Below are 12,654 nucleotides of genomic sequence, written 5' to 3'. Positions count from 1 at the left end.
GGCTGCATTTGTTGATTATTTTAACAGTCCAACATTAATTTATGTGTATGTTTTTATATGTATATGCTAACACACAAACATACTATTGTATGTATCTAATGTATCTAATATCATTTTGGAAACTTTTTTTTTTTTGAGTCGAAGTTTTGCTCTTGTTACCCAGGCTGGAGTGCAATGGCGCAATCTCAGCTCACCGCAACCTCCACCTCCTGGGTTCAGGCCATTCTCCTGCCTCAGCCTCCTGAGTAGCTGGGACTACAGGCACACGCCACCGTGCCCAGCTATTTTTTTGTATTTTTAGTAGAGACGGGGTTTCACCATGTTGACCAGGATGGTCTCGATCTCTTGACCTCGTGATCCGCTTGCCTCAGCCTCCCAAAGTGCTGGGATTACAGGCATGAGCCACCATAGTCATGATTTAGTAGGATCACAAGTTGTTAGAGGTATCTAGAATCTTCTTTCAACTAGCTTCTGTTGTTTTGCCTGTTTAATGTCTCTCTACCCCTTTCCTAGTAAAAGTCCTATTGCTACTGTTTTTCACCATTTTTACTGAACTACAGAATGACTAGTGAATTGGTTTTTCTGCTTTTTACCTTATGCCACTCATTTATGTTGCTTTCTGAATGATCCTTCTAAAATACATGACACCTGTGGATTCTTCTCCATGGTGTGCTAGATATTAATAGAATTCAAATCCCTTTGCATGCTGTAGAAAGTTCTTTTTGATCTGCCACTTGCCTACCTTTTCGGTTTCATTTTCCATGTCTCTAACATACATTGTGTTTCTGTGAAGTACAAATATTGGGGTTTTTGGAAACTGCTGGATATTTTAGGGCATAAACCTCCATTTTATACTGCCTCGCTTTTACCTACTTAACTCCCCGGTTGTGAATGTCTACTCCTCCTTGAGCTCCAAGGTCTTCTTCCTCTGTAACGTATGTGGAATTGCAGTTACCATAATTGTCAGGTGGCTTTCCTGCATTACTTTTTACAGTGGTTTAAATATTTGTTTTCTCATATGCCTTGGGTTTTTTATATTCCTTTTTATATCCCTCACCTATGGCATAAGTCCTAGTATATAGCTGACTCCTAATAAATGTGGAGTGGATGAGTTGGAGAGACCTTAGAGCTCATTTAGTCCAGCTGTGTACTTGGTGAATTCCCTTCTGTGTATCCCTGTCAAGTGGCCATGTGACCTCAGCATGGATACCTCCTTTGAAGGATACTCATGCTGTTTCTGAGCTGTGATTATTAGTGAGTTTTTGCTCTTTTGAACTGTACCTGGTCATTTCTACCTATTATTCTGTCCTTTAAACTCATAGTATAAATACTGTCTTCACACGTGACAACTCTTCATTTAAATATAACCATATTTCTTCTCTATTCCCCCCACCCTGCTTTAAATGGTTTGGTCTTTTAGATATCCTTTAAAAGCCACAGTGTCCAGACTTCTCATTTGTTTATGCCATTTTTCAAGGGTATTGTGTTTCTTAGGACTTTCCCTGAGATCTGGACATGATGCCTTACATAGGATGTGGTACTATGGCATGGGGTGAACAAGAAGAAAGGGGCCACTGTCTGTCTTTTCCTACTGCTTTTCCATCATTCAGCAAACATTTATTGATCACTTATGAGATGTCACTCTTGTAGGAAATGTAGCAATCAGCAAAATTGATAGGGTCCTGCTTTCATGGAACGTGCAATTAAGACAGCTAAAAGTATAATCAAAAGTAGGAATGTTTCTCAGCAGACTATTATGAAAGGGGAGTACCTATCTCTCTTCAGTAGAGAAAAAGTGGTTCAGAGAATGAAGTTTAAGCCAAGGCATAACAGGTAGGAGGATGTTAAACACCTTTGGGATTGGAAGCAGAAAAGATGTTCTCTCTTACATATGCAATCTAAAAACGTCCAATTCATCGAAGTAGAGAGTAGAATGGTTTACCAGAGGCAAGTGGCAGGGGCGTGGGTAGAGGAAGGGGAGGAGAATAAAGAAAGGGTAGAGAAATGTTGGTGAAAGGGTGCGAAATTGTAGTTAGACAAGAGGAATAAGTTCTGGTGATCTATTATAGCATAATGACTCTAGTTAATAATGTGTATTTCAAAATAGCTAAAAGAATGGATGTTAAATGTTCTCACCACAAAAAAAATTTGCGGTGATGGGTATGTTAATTAGCCTGATTCTGTCATTCCACAATATATAAATGTGTCAGAACACTGCATTGTACCCTAAGGATATATACAATTATTATTTCTTAAAAATAAAACAAATAAGTGGGATATAGTTTGGTGCATGTTATGTGGCAGAATTTTGATACTTTGAATCTGTAAATGGGCTGGGCATGGTGGTGCATGCCTGTAGTCCCAGCACTTTGTTAGGCCAAGGTAGGACAATCACCTGAGATCAGGAGTTTGAGACCAGCCTGGTCAACATGGTGAAATCCTATCTGAAAAATGTAAGAAAGAGCTGGGCATAGTGGTATGTGCCTGTAATCCCAGCTACTCAGGAGGCTGAGGCAGGAGAAGCACTTGAGCCCGGGAGGTGGAGGTGATAGTGAGCCGAGATTGCGCCATTGCACTCCATCCAGCATGGGCAACAAGAGTGAAACTCTGTCTCAAAAAAAAAAAGTCCATAAATGGATAACCGCTTACGGACTATATTATTTCTTCTCTAGAGTAAAATGCCATATTCAACAAATACTATAAAAATTAAATTAAAAAAAATATGCCAAAGGGATAAGACCCCGAGTTAGGAAAGAGTGTCTTGTGTCTTCAGGAGTCATTGAAAAGAGGATAGTACACTTGGATTTAAAGGATATGAGGGTGGATATAAAATGGGGTTACAGAGGTGATATTTTCATGTTAACACTGGATATCATGGAATACTCCTTATAATCCTTATGATTGTTAAATCATAGCTCTTCCAAAGATCTATGGTTGTTAAATTCATCTGTTCATTCCATTCTTTCAGAGTATTTTTCTAATCTCAGTTTTTATAATCTTACTCACTTGCTGTCCTACTCAGCAGAATGTCATTTTGGGGATGTGGGAATTTTAAATAAAAAATCATAATGAGACAAACACGACATTACTAAGAAATACAGCATTTATATATCCCTGGTGTTGGACTGCTTGGTTTAGTATTCATGTTTTAAAACTTGCTAGCCGTGTGACTGTGAAGAAACGACTTAACCATATTTTTGCTTGAGTCTTCTTGTGTTTGAAATAGAGGTACCAACTTCATACTGTTGTTATTAAGTTTGGTAAATATCCTGCTATTAGACCGTATGCTGGCACAAGGTTGGTGCTCAATAAATGCTGCATATTATGATTAGTATTATTGTCACTCTTATTAACATTTTGATGCAATTGCTTTAGATTTATAAAAAATAAAACATTACAGATAAAATTGAATCTTATTGTATGTCTTCCTGATTGCCTTTTTAAAAAACAATTTTCCAGATTGCTCCCTTTTAAATAAAAGTTTGTCTATTAATCTTTTAGCTCTCTTATACCAGTTTTTTTTTTAAATAAATCTCAGAAGATTGGCTGATATCCTTTCACTCCAAACTTACAAAGAAATTTCATCCTAGATCTACCTTCACTGTTTTCCTTGCCTGTTAAAACTCTGGCAGCATCCTTGCAGGACCTTTTTTCTCTCACTTTATTACTTACTCTCTTGTGGTACTGTTTTGAAGTACTAATTCTTCTTATCAGTGGAATATGGCATTCCCATTATGAAAAAGCGAGTTTCATTGGACAGTTAGAGGAAGTATATTTCTCCTTGGTATTTTTTGGTACTTTTTCTGAATTTGTTATTTTTCCTCTTCTGATACTTGTCACTTCTAGTTATTTTAGTTAGTTACTTGTCCGCATGTTTTTTCCTGCTATAAGCTCAGGTTTTTGGAGGCAGATACCCGGTTTGTTTCAACTTTGCGTTTTTCAAAGCATTTAGAACAGTATCTCATAAAATAGCATCCTCACAAGACACTTGTTAAAACCACATATCCATGATAAACAGTGGTAATATATATTTTAAAGAACTAGAAACCATGATTATTGTCTTTTCATTATAGGTTTTTACAAGTGCTTCCTGCTTCCACTGAAGATGAGAAACTGCTAATAGATATCATACATTTTTTAAATAAATTAATAAAAGAACAAAGAAAAAATTCTTCATTGGAACTTCTAAACTGGATTCTAGAATTACTTCTTAGACATGTAAGTGTTGTTAAAGAATTTGGATTTTAAATTTGAGAAGTAGCTTATCTGTAGAAATCAATAACATTATATTATTAGATATTTCTCCTAATGTCAGTCCTCCCCAATCCTCCCACCCCCTGCTAGCCCTCCTGTAACCCTCCTACCCCTGACAGCCTCCGATGTGTGATGTTTCCCTCCCTGTGTCCATGTGTTCTCATTGTCCAACACCATTTATGAGTGAGAGCATGTGGTGTTTGGTTTTCTGTTCTTGTGTCAGTTTGCTGAGAATGATGGTTTCCAGCTGCATCCATGTCCCTGAAAAGAACATGAACTCATCCTTTTTTATGGCTGCATAGCATTCCATGGTGTATATGTGCCACATTTTCTTTATCCAGTCTATCATTGATGGGCACTTGGGTTGGTTCCAAGTCTTTGCTATTGTGAACAGTGCTGCAATAAACATGCATGCATGTGTCTTTATGATAGAATGATTTATAATCCTTTGGGTACATACCCAGTAATGGGATTGCTGGGTCAAATGGTATTTCTAGTTCTAGGTCCTTGAGAAATCCCCACACCGTCTTCCACAGTGGTTGAAGTAATTTACACTCCCAACAACCTGTAAATGTGTTCCTATTTCTCCACATCCTCTCCAGCATCTGTTGTCTCCAGATTTTTTAATGATCACCGTTTTTACTGGTGTGAGATGGTATCTTAATGTGGTTTTGATTTGCATTTCTCTAATGACCAGTGATGCTGAGCTTTTTTTCATATGTTTCTTGGCCACATAAATATCTTCTTTTGAAAAGTGTCTGTTCATATCCTTTGCCCACTTTTTGATGGGGTTGTTTTTTTCTTCCAAATTTGTTTAAGTTCTTTATTGATTCTGATTATTAGCCCTTTATCAGATAGGTAGATTGCAAAAATTTTTTCCCATTTGATTGGTTGCCAGTTCACTCTAATGATAGGTTCTTTTGCTATGTAGAAGCTCTTAAGTTTAATTAGGTCCCATTTGTCTATTTTGGCTTTTGTTGTGATTGCTTTTGGTGTTTTAGTCATGAAGTCCTTGCCTATGCCTATGTCCTGAATGGTATTGCCTAAGTTTTCTTCTAGGGTTTTTATGGTGTTAGGTTTTATATTTCAATTTTTAATCCATCTGGAGTTAATTTTTGTGTAAGATGTAAGGAAGGGGTCCAGTTTCAGCTTTCTACATATGTTCAGCTGGTTTTCCCAACACCATTTGTTAAATAGTGAATCCTTTCCCCACTGCTTGTTTTGTCAGACTTGTCAAAGATTAGATGGTTGTAGATGTATTGTGTTACTTCTGAATCTACTGTTCTGTTCCATTGGTCTGTATCTCTGTTTTGGTTCTAGTACTATGCTGTTTTGATTACTGTAGCTTTGTAGTGTAGCTTGAAGTCAGGTAATGTGATGCCTCCAGCTTTTTTATTTTTCTTCTTAGGATTGTCTTAGCTATGCAGGCTCTTTTTTTGGTTCCATATGAAGTTTAAGGAGTTTTTTTCCAATTCTGTGAAGAAAGTCATTGGTAGCTTGATGGGAATAGCATTGAATCTATAAATTACTTTGGGCAGTATGGCCGTTTTCATGATATTGATTCTTCATAACCATGAGCATGGAATGTTTTTCCATCTGTTTGTGTCTTCTCTTATTTCCTTGAGCAGTGGTTTCTAGTTCTCCTTGAAGAGATCCTTCACATCCCTTGTTATTTGTATTCCTTGGTATTTTATTCTCTTTGTAGCAAATCATGGGAGTTCACTCATGATTTGGCTCTCTGTTTGTCTGTTATTGGTGTATAGGAATGCTTGTGATTTTTGCACACTGATTTTTTTGTCCTGAGACTTTGCTGAAGTTGCTTATCAGCTTAGGGAGATTTTGGGATGAGACAATGGGTTTTTAAAATATACAATCATGCCATCTGCAAACAGGGACACTTTGATGTCCTTTCTTCCTGTTAGAATATGCTTTATTTCTTTTTCTTGCCTCATGGCCCTAGCCAGAATTTTCAATACCATGTTCAATAGGAGTGGTGAGAGAGGGCATCCTTGTCTTGTACCAGTTTTCAAAGGGAATGCTTCCAGTTTTTGCCCATTTGGTGTGATATTGGCTGTGGATATATCATAAATAGCTTTTATCATTTTGAGATATAGTGAATGATCTTTTTATTGTGCTCTTAGTTTCAGTTTGCTGGTATTTACTAGAGGACTTTTATATCTATATTTATCAGGGATATTAGCCTGTAATTTTCTTTTCTTGCAGTGCCCTTGTCTGACTTTGGTATCAGTGGAATCCTGCCATCATAAAATGAGTTTGGAATTATTTCTCTTCATTTGTTTTTAGAACAGTATATAGATTAGTATTAATTCTTCTTTAAATGTTTGGTAGAATTCAGCAGTGAAGCCATCAATCAGGTCTTGGGATTTTCTTTTCTGAAAGACTTATTACTGATTTAATCTCATTGTCATCGGTCTATTCCAATTTTCTGTTTCTTCCTGATTTAACCTTGGTAGCTCTGTGTGTCTAGGATTTTTTTCCATTTGGTTGTCCAATTTATTGGCATGAAATTGTCCATAATTGTCTTATGATATCTTATATTTCTGTGGTATCAGTTGTAATGTCTGCTCTTTTGCTTCTCATTTTATTTGTCTTTTTTTAATTCTACTAGCAAAAGGTTTGTCAATTTTTTTAATCTCCAAATTTCAATTCTTGCTTCTGTTGATCTTTTCTATTGTTTTTCCAGTTCCTACTTCATTTGTATCTGTCCTGATCTTCATTATTTTCTTACTTTTTACTAAGTTTTGGCTTTATTTATTCTTTTTCTAGTTCTTTGAGGTTGTTTACCTGACATCTCTTTTTTTTGATGTAAATGTTTATTGTTATATATGCCCTTCTTAGACCTGCTCTGCTGCATTCCATAAGTTTTGGTTGGTTTTGTGTTCATTTTTGTTTGTTCAAGACACTTTACAATTTACATTTTAGCTTTTGCTTTGATCCATTGTTTGTTCAGCAGTGTGCTGCTTAGTTTCTATGGATATTTTTACTATTCCAGAATTCCATCTTTTGTTGACTTCTGGTTTATTATTATTATGATCAGAAACGATGCTAAATATGACTTCAATCTTGTTACATTTGTTAAGATGACTTCAATCTTGTTACATTTGTTAAGATTTGTAACACCATACATTTAAATTACTGTTAATTTTGTAGTATGTCATATGTGTTGATGTATATTTTATAATGTATTCATAGTTATGAAATTAAAATGAAATTCCTACAAGACTCTAGATGATTATACTATAACTTTAATGCAGTTTTTGAAAAGGATTTTTGGTATAATTATATTTACTTACTTGACTTTGTGTGGTATTAAACCTTTCTTTGCAAAGCTTCTACTTTATCTCGGGTATTATCACCACAAGTGTTATAAATAATAATACTTTTAAGATTGCACAAAAGTGAACTTAAGTATTTACTGTCAGGAGGGTTTACTCCCTAAATATTATGCTACAAGATAAATTAATATGTGTTGTAGAACTACCAATGTTTAAGATAAAGGGAACCTGAAAATAGAAAATCAAGTACCTTTTAAAGTTCATCCTTTTCAGTGAGTAAAATAAGTAAGAAATGATTTAAGAAGTTTAGTAAAATAACATTTCAAAGTAAATTATTTTGAATGTATGGACATACATTAAAAGATATTACAATGGCTGTGGTTGCAAAAACAATATGAGGCAGATATTAATGCCTGATTAGTCAGAAGAATGCTAAGAAGAAGTGAAAAGAAAAATCACCTAACTTCCTGAGGTAAGATTTAGGGAATTTTCTCTTGTGAAAATTTTTTTTATGTGTTTTATCAAGACATTCATTTATTATAAGCATATTATAATTCCTAGGCAATTTATGATTTAAAAATTTTTTTATAGTTAAAATTTTTTATGATCTTTTTAAATATGATATTTTGTTAGTATGTAATAATCTAGAAATGCTGATTTTGAATATCTTTCTTTTCAGAATGCATTTTTGATGGAAAATCATAATTCATAAATGTGAAGCTGTTAGTTTTTTTTCTTCTTTTGTGAAGCTCTACAGAACTGTATAGCATACATATTTTCCTTGGCTGACTTTCCCATAACAGGCTCATGTGCACTCAGACTTTATTGAGGGCCTTGCACATCCTTTCGGCATAGCTTGCTGATGGATGTAAAATTGGATATGATGAGTGGTAACAGTGTGTGCATAAAGAAAATGAGCCATCATTATAGAAATTGTTGCCTTTAGAGGTCAACAGTGACAAAATAATGGCGCAAGTAGTTGGTTTAAAATTAGGATTGAATACTAATGTCTAAAGACAAAAACTTCAGATATGATTAAGCACTTGACATCTGTAAGCATCAGTAGAGATCTCTTATTCTACTCTGTTGTACTTGAGAAATGGTAATTCACCTTCTATTTTAGAACTGGTGTTGCTAAGGTTCAGTGAATTTTAATGTTACCATGTATGTCAAAGATAAAAAGAGAAAAACATCTCAATAATCTTCAAGCAGAAACAAGTTATTAATAGGATGAGATTCTGTGGGAGAATCTTAATTTTATGTATACACATACTGTATCAGTATGTTCATATATTAATAGTAGCTTCTACTTAATTTTTATCAGCATATCAGAATTAATAATTTCTGATAACGGAATTATGTTTTATCAAGATGGAGTCTGCATCTTGGCATAAGCAGTTTGTTCATTTTGTCAGCAGTTTTGAGCGTCAGAAGGCATGTGAGTGGGAGTCAGCTTTTGGATATTCAGGACTCAACACTATAGAAAATGTCTTCATTTTTATGACTTTACTAAAGTATGGATTTTGATTCTTTTGTTCATGCATGAAACATAAAAGTTGCAGTTATGTCTTGTGCAATTTTAATTTATCCGAAGACATATATAGCTTAAGATAAAAAAAAGGAAAAATACTGTTTAGATGTTAAAACACTGTAAAATAAGAGCAAAATGTCTCTACTAAATAGTTTCTGAAAGCTCTCAGTTATATTATTTATAACTGTATGTATCTCTATATGTTGCTACAAGCAATTTAGAGGTTTTGTTACATATTTTCATTTCTTTTCCCTAAAGAGACTGCAATTAATTTTGAATTGAGTTCTCTGTAGGTGAAGGATTTTATAAGAACAGTAATTACATTTTGATTTTATCTCTTTTTGTATGTTGTTGTATGCACTAGTGATCTGACACTGTGCTGAGGATGGAATATTAACCAGCTTTGGAGTAAGATACTTCTTGCTGTGCCTTTGTCTATGACTTAGACAGTTATTTAACCTCAATATACATCTGTGTTCCTATGTGTAAAACAGGAATGAAAATGCAAATCTTCAAGTTTAGTCAAAAAGTTAAATGAAAATTATTATCTTTTTAGCACAGTGCCTGATACTAATCACAGATGATTAATAAATGTCCCATATATCTATTAATGTTTCTGATTAGTGTAACATTTTCTTTCTCAATATTATTAGAAGTAATCCTTTGATATTTCTTTAGCTATGTATTTTTTTTTGGCTGGGAAAAGAGAAATTTTAGAAAGCACTAGTATAATGATCACATATCATTGGCCTGGGTGCTCTGGGTCTTTTCCCATTCTGTGTAATTGTATGTACTGGTACATTTTTTACAGGGACAATTTGGCAATATATATCAAAAAAGATTGAAAGTATAATATTTTGATTTAGTAATTTCATTGTGGAATTCATATGTAAGGTAAAATCCAACTTGAGTACACTGTGTGTTGCAGCTTAGTGAAATTATGCATCATTGATTATTCAGGAGTTAATGTGGTAAATCCTTATTGTTGAAAAACAATCAGATATTAAACTAATATTTTGGCAGAAATATTGTTAATAACAGGGAGTAGGGAAAAATGGTTACAGTAGTGAATTTTTTCACTTGATGCGGGTTTGTGAAAATGTATAGTTTTAATTCTGTTTATATTCTCAGAAAAAAAAGTGGTGTTATATACCAATATATAATAGTGGCAATTTCTATGTGGCATGATTATGTGTGGTATTGTTTTTCTCATCGTTTTTTTCTGTTTTCTATCATAAAGATGCTTTTCTTTTGTTGAGAACGTATTAAACATCTTTTGAATTTAGAACATCTCTACTAATACAGTAAAGGCCCACACCTACTAGTTAGGTAGTATAACTCATAGTTAATCTAGAATGTGGTTAGCAACAAAAACCTTTATAGGAAACAGTATGTAGTTCCATTAGTAAATATATTTTTTACAAATTTCATTTTTTTAGAGTGCAAACCCACTGTTGGACCTCCTGGTTCTGACAGAGTCACAGGCACGAGAAGAGTCAGATGATATCCGGACTGCTGTCAGGCAACAACTTCAGAAAGAACTGATTGCTCTTTTTGATACCTTGCTGCTCAATTTCATGGATATTACTGACAGGTACCATTTGTAACATTGAAGGTTTAGGTGCATTAATATAGAACCTGATTTTTCTTTGAATTTCAAAGTTTGTACTGCTTTCAAATTAAGAAATACTTCTTTCAAATACTTAAGTAACAATCAGTTAAAGTATTCTGTTTGTTTTTGCTTCAGTTGAATCTGTTACAGCCTGATTATACATGCTTGATCTCTTTCACTACACACATGCACTCACATGTGTACACACACACAGCGTTTTGTTCTCTCGGGTTTAATTCCTGGTCCTCTCTTGATTATCTACAAGTCTACTTGAGCAGCCATACCTATGCCTATGACTTTATGATGTCTTTACACTGATGACTCTCAAATACATATCTGAAGTTATGAATTTTATTTTTTGAAATTAAAAAAATTAGAAGTTGCTATTTTAACCATTTTAAGGTGTGTGTTTGAATAGCTTTTAGTATATCCAAAACGCTGTGCAACTGTCCCTACTACCTAATTCCAGAATATTATCATCAGCCCCAAAAGAAGGCTTGTATCTATAAAAGCCCCTCCCTATTCATACATTCCTCTAGGCTCTGGCACCCACTAGTCTTCTTTCAATGCCTATGGATTTGCCAATTCTGGATATATCACATAAATGGACTCAAACAATAATGTGGCCCGTTTGTGTCTAGCTAGTTCACTTAGCATCATGTTTTCAGGGTTCTTGCATGTTGTAGCAAATAGCACTACTTCTTTCTATCACTAAGCAATATTCTAGGTATAGATATGCCATGTTTTGTCTATCCATTCATCCATTGGTGGACATTTGAGCTGTTTCTGCCTTTTGGCTATTGTCAGTAGTGTTGCTGTAAACACACATATACAAATTGTTGTGTGAATATGTGTTTCAGTTTTCTTGCGTATATGACTAGGAGTGGAATTGCTGGTTCATATGGTAACTGTAATGTTAACGCTATGTTCAGCTTTTTTTAGGAAATGCCAAGCTGTTTGCCACAGCAACTGTACCATTTTACATTCCCACCAGCAATATATGAGTGTTTCAGTTTCTCCATATCTTCCACAACACTTGTTATTATAGCCATCCAAATGAGTGTAGACTGGTATCATTGTGGTTTTTATTTGCATTTCCCCCATGAAAAATAATTTTGAGGCCAGGCGCGGTGGCTCAAGCCTGTAATCCCAGCAATTTGGGAGGCCGAGGCAGGTGGATCACGAGGTCAAGAGATCGAGACCATCCTGGTGAAACCCCGTCTCTACTAAAAAATACAAAAAAAAAAAAAAAAAAATTAGCTGGGCACGGTGGCACGTGCCTGTAATCCCAGCTACTCAGGAGGCTGAGGCAGGAGAATTGCCTGAACCCAGGAGGCGGAGGTTGCGGTGAGCCAAGATTGTGCCATTGCACTCCAGCCTGGGTAACAAGAACGAAACTCCGTCTCAAAAAAAAAAAAAAAAAGAAAAATAATTTTGAGCATTTTTTCATGTTCTTATGGCTATTTGTCTATCTTCTTCAGAGAAATGCCTATTCAGCATCTTTGCTGATTTTGAATTGAGTTGTTTGTGGTTAAGTTGAAGGGGGTCTTAATATATTTTAGATATTAATCCCTTACATGATTTGAAAATATTTTCTTCCTATTCTGTGTTTTTTTTTTTCACTCCCTTTTTTTCTTTTTTAAGATATGGGGTTTCACTATATCACCCAGGCTGCAGTGCAGGGCCACAATCTTAACTCACTGTAACCTTGAACTCTTGGGCTTAAGAGATCCTCCTGCCTCGGCTTCCTAAGTAGTTGGGACTATAGGCATGCACCACCACACCTGGCTAATTTTTTTTTAATTATGATTATTATTTTTTGGTAGAAATGAGGTCTCACCGTGTTGTGTTGCCCAAGCTGGCCACAAGCAATCCTCCCACCTCAGGCTCCTGAAGCGCTGGGATTATAGATGTGAGCCACTGCCCCTGGCCCAGTGTCATTGTTACTTGTGTTTTATATG

General features: G+C 35.0%; 1 protein-coding gene across 8 annotated transcripts in view; it reads left to right on the top strand.

Annotated features, from left to right (window-relative positions):
- The window catches only part of RTTN (rotatin), a 180,895-nt gene that overhangs the window by 69,354 nt on the left and 98,887 nt on the right, over positions 1 to 12,654 (top strand). For all 8 annotated transcript variants that reach the window (XM_078346992.1, XM_035271328.3, XM_054244299.2 and 5 more), the window contains 2 exons: positions 4,074 to 4,218; positions 10,521 to 10,675. In XM_078346992.1, coding sequence (XP_078203118.1) covers positions 4,074 to 4,218; positions 10,521 to 10,675 — 300 coding nt within the window. The remainder of the gene's footprint in view (positions 1 to 4,073; positions 4,219 to 10,520; positions 10,676 to 12,654) is intronic.

The sequence above is a fragment of the Callithrix jacchus genome, chromosome 13 (assembly GCF_049354715.1).
Source record: "Callithrix jacchus isolate 240 chromosome 13, calJac240_pri, whole genome shotgun sequence".
In the NCBI taxonomy this organism is placed as follows: domain Eukaryota; kingdom Metazoa; phylum Chordata; class Mammalia; order Primates; family Cebidae; genus Callithrix; species Callithrix jacchus.
Note: the sequence above shows the minus strand (reverse complement) of the source record. Positions and strands in the feature narration are given on the sequence as shown.